This window comes from Capsicum annuum, chromosome 11, assembly GCF_002878395.1.
Source record: "Capsicum annuum cultivar UCD-10X-F1 chromosome 11, UCD10Xv1.1, whole genome shotgun sequence".
Classification (NCBI taxonomy): domain Eukaryota; kingdom Viridiplantae; phylum Streptophyta; class Magnoliopsida; order Solanales; family Solanaceae; genus Capsicum; species Capsicum annuum.
In genome coordinates, this window is record NC_061121.1 from 12,848,027 (window position 1) to 12,850,323 (window position 2,297).

Sequence of the window (2,297 nt, forward strand, 5' to 3'; positions counted from 1 at the left end):
GTGATGAGGAGGGCCGTGGATATATGTCCCAGTGTGGAGGTGTGACTTGTGAGAGGTTGGCTAGTATTCCCACCAAGTGGGGTCTGGGGAGGGTAAGTGTACGCAGTCCATACCACTACCTCAGAAATGAGATACAGAGGTTGTTTCTGATAGACCTCCAGCTCAAAATAAAAAATCTAATACGGAATAAGAAAAGGACAAAATCAACATATCCAATAATACCATATACAAGATACACCAAGTAGTACACTAAAAGAAACAACATCCTAAACTCATACTAACCTTCCTACCCAAATCCGCCTCCTCCACAACTTCCTATCTAGGGTCATGTCCTCGGTAAGCTGGAGCTGCTCCATGTTCTGTCTAATCACCTCCCACCAATATTTCTTAGCTCCATGTCCTGTCTAATCACCTCCCTCCAGTATTTCTTCGGTCAACCTCTACCTCGCTTGAACCCATCTCTATACTGGATATGTTGTTTAGTTTTTTAAAAAATTTCTAACCTAAAGATGAAAAATAAGTCAAAATGGCCATTTCCCTACATAGTTTTTGCACCCTATTTAAAGCCCTAGAGATGAACAATTATTTGTGCAACATACATTGATAATCCAATTCTAAAATATTAATTTTAACACATTTTTCCTTCATACACAAAATGGCCAACTTCTCAACCACTTTGTTCATGTTGCTCCTCCTTGTTGCATCATGTATGCTATATGTATCCTTCTAACATTATTTCTATTCATTTTAGTATGAAAGTTTAATAAATTTTCTTGATTAAACATATGATAAAAAACCATGTCTCATTCTATCCAATTTTTGCAGAAAAATTAAAGAGTTTTCTCAATATAAGATATCAAGTCAAAGAATGTAGAAATCTAGTAAAACAATAATTCATCTATCATCTTACCTTATATTTCTCTTCCATCCAAATTTTCTATGTTTGTGGCTTTAAGTTTATGCACAGTATATATAGCCATAAATGAGTACTCATTTTCTACATTTCAATATTCATATTCAAAATATTTTCTTGCATACTTTTTTTAATCACAAACAAATGGCTAAACTTTCATCAACTTTGTGCTTGTTCATCAACTTTTTTTTTTTTAAAATTTTATTCTTGAAATTTTCTAAAGGATGAATTAGTTTCAAAATTATTGTTAATCTGTTGCTAAATAATTCATAATGAACATGTTTTTTTTTTTTTTTATGATTAATAATGAGTTTTTTATGTTTAGCGATGATAGTCGTACCTAAAAGAAATTTAAGAGGTCAAAATAGCTACAAGTTGACCTTTCATTTAGTCTCCCCTACCTACAAAATTTCACTGGATATCTTAAGTTGTTAATTTATTGATGACACGAGCTATGTTATTTACTTGAACAGGTAGCAGCGGCGCTCGCGACAAAGCGGGTAGTATCAGCGCAAATGTGATAGTACCAAATGATCGATGCTTAACAAATCTGGGCTTATGCCGTGATAAACTTTGTGGCGAACAGTGTTGTGAGAAGAATTGTTTTGATAATTTCACGGTGAAAAATCCATCTGGTGCTTGTGAGACCATCCTCGTCTTTCCATTGATCAGACTTTGCAATTGTCACCATGATTGTTAGAATACAAAAATAAAAAATAGTGGATCAAAACTTTTAATTTGATGTTTTATTAGGATACTAGTATAGTACCCGCACGATGTGCGGAAAATATAAAAGAATTAATTGTAATTGAAATTTTGGCCAAGTATATAAACTTTTCATTGTTAAACTCAAATATTCACCTGTTTGTAGTTTTTAGTTGAAATTTTAGTTGTTCTTATCAAAGTTATAGCAAAAAGTTCTGCACTTATCTTTAAAAAAATAGAGTCGGTGATGTATATCTTATTCATTACTTTCGAACATCCTTTTTGGTACATATAACCTCTAAAATCACATCCTTCGCAATGTATACCATTAAGTAAAATCACATCCTGAATTCAGTAACAGGTTTCAAACAAATCTAAGAGAATTAATCATAGAACTAATTTTCAGTTGGAGTAGCACCCATAAATTTGAAGATTATAAAGAATGTTTCTAATGTTGTTTAACCAAACATGAATTCTCTTGTAACCAAAACAAAAACATTAAATTATAGAGAATAAATTTTTTGATAATCGTGGTGTCCAGCCAACTTATGCGCACCTTTAATATATACACAGGATACCTAGCACCTTCTGTCCACCAATGTTAGGACATATGAGAAGAATCATCTTGTTTGTCTCTGTCGGAATTTGAACCTGAGACGTTCAGATTCTCAACCCACTT

The 2,297-nt window shown here is 32.8% G+C and overlaps 1 protein-coding gene across 1 annotated transcript; it reads left to right on the forward strand.

The window, feature by feature from the left end:
• Positions 1-598: 598 nt before the first annotated feature.
• LOC124888635 (defensin-like protein 183) lies at positions 599-1,732 on the forward strand. The gene is made up of 2 exons (XM_047399498.1): positions 599-707; positions 1,387-1,732. Exons 1-2 carry the CDS (start codon positions 656-658, stop codon positions 1,611-1,613), a joined length of 279 nt encoding a protein of 92 aa, XP_047255454.1. The 5' UTR covers positions 599-655; the 3' UTR covers positions 1,614-1,732.
• The last annotated feature ends 565 nt before the right edge of the window (positions 1,733-2,297 follow it).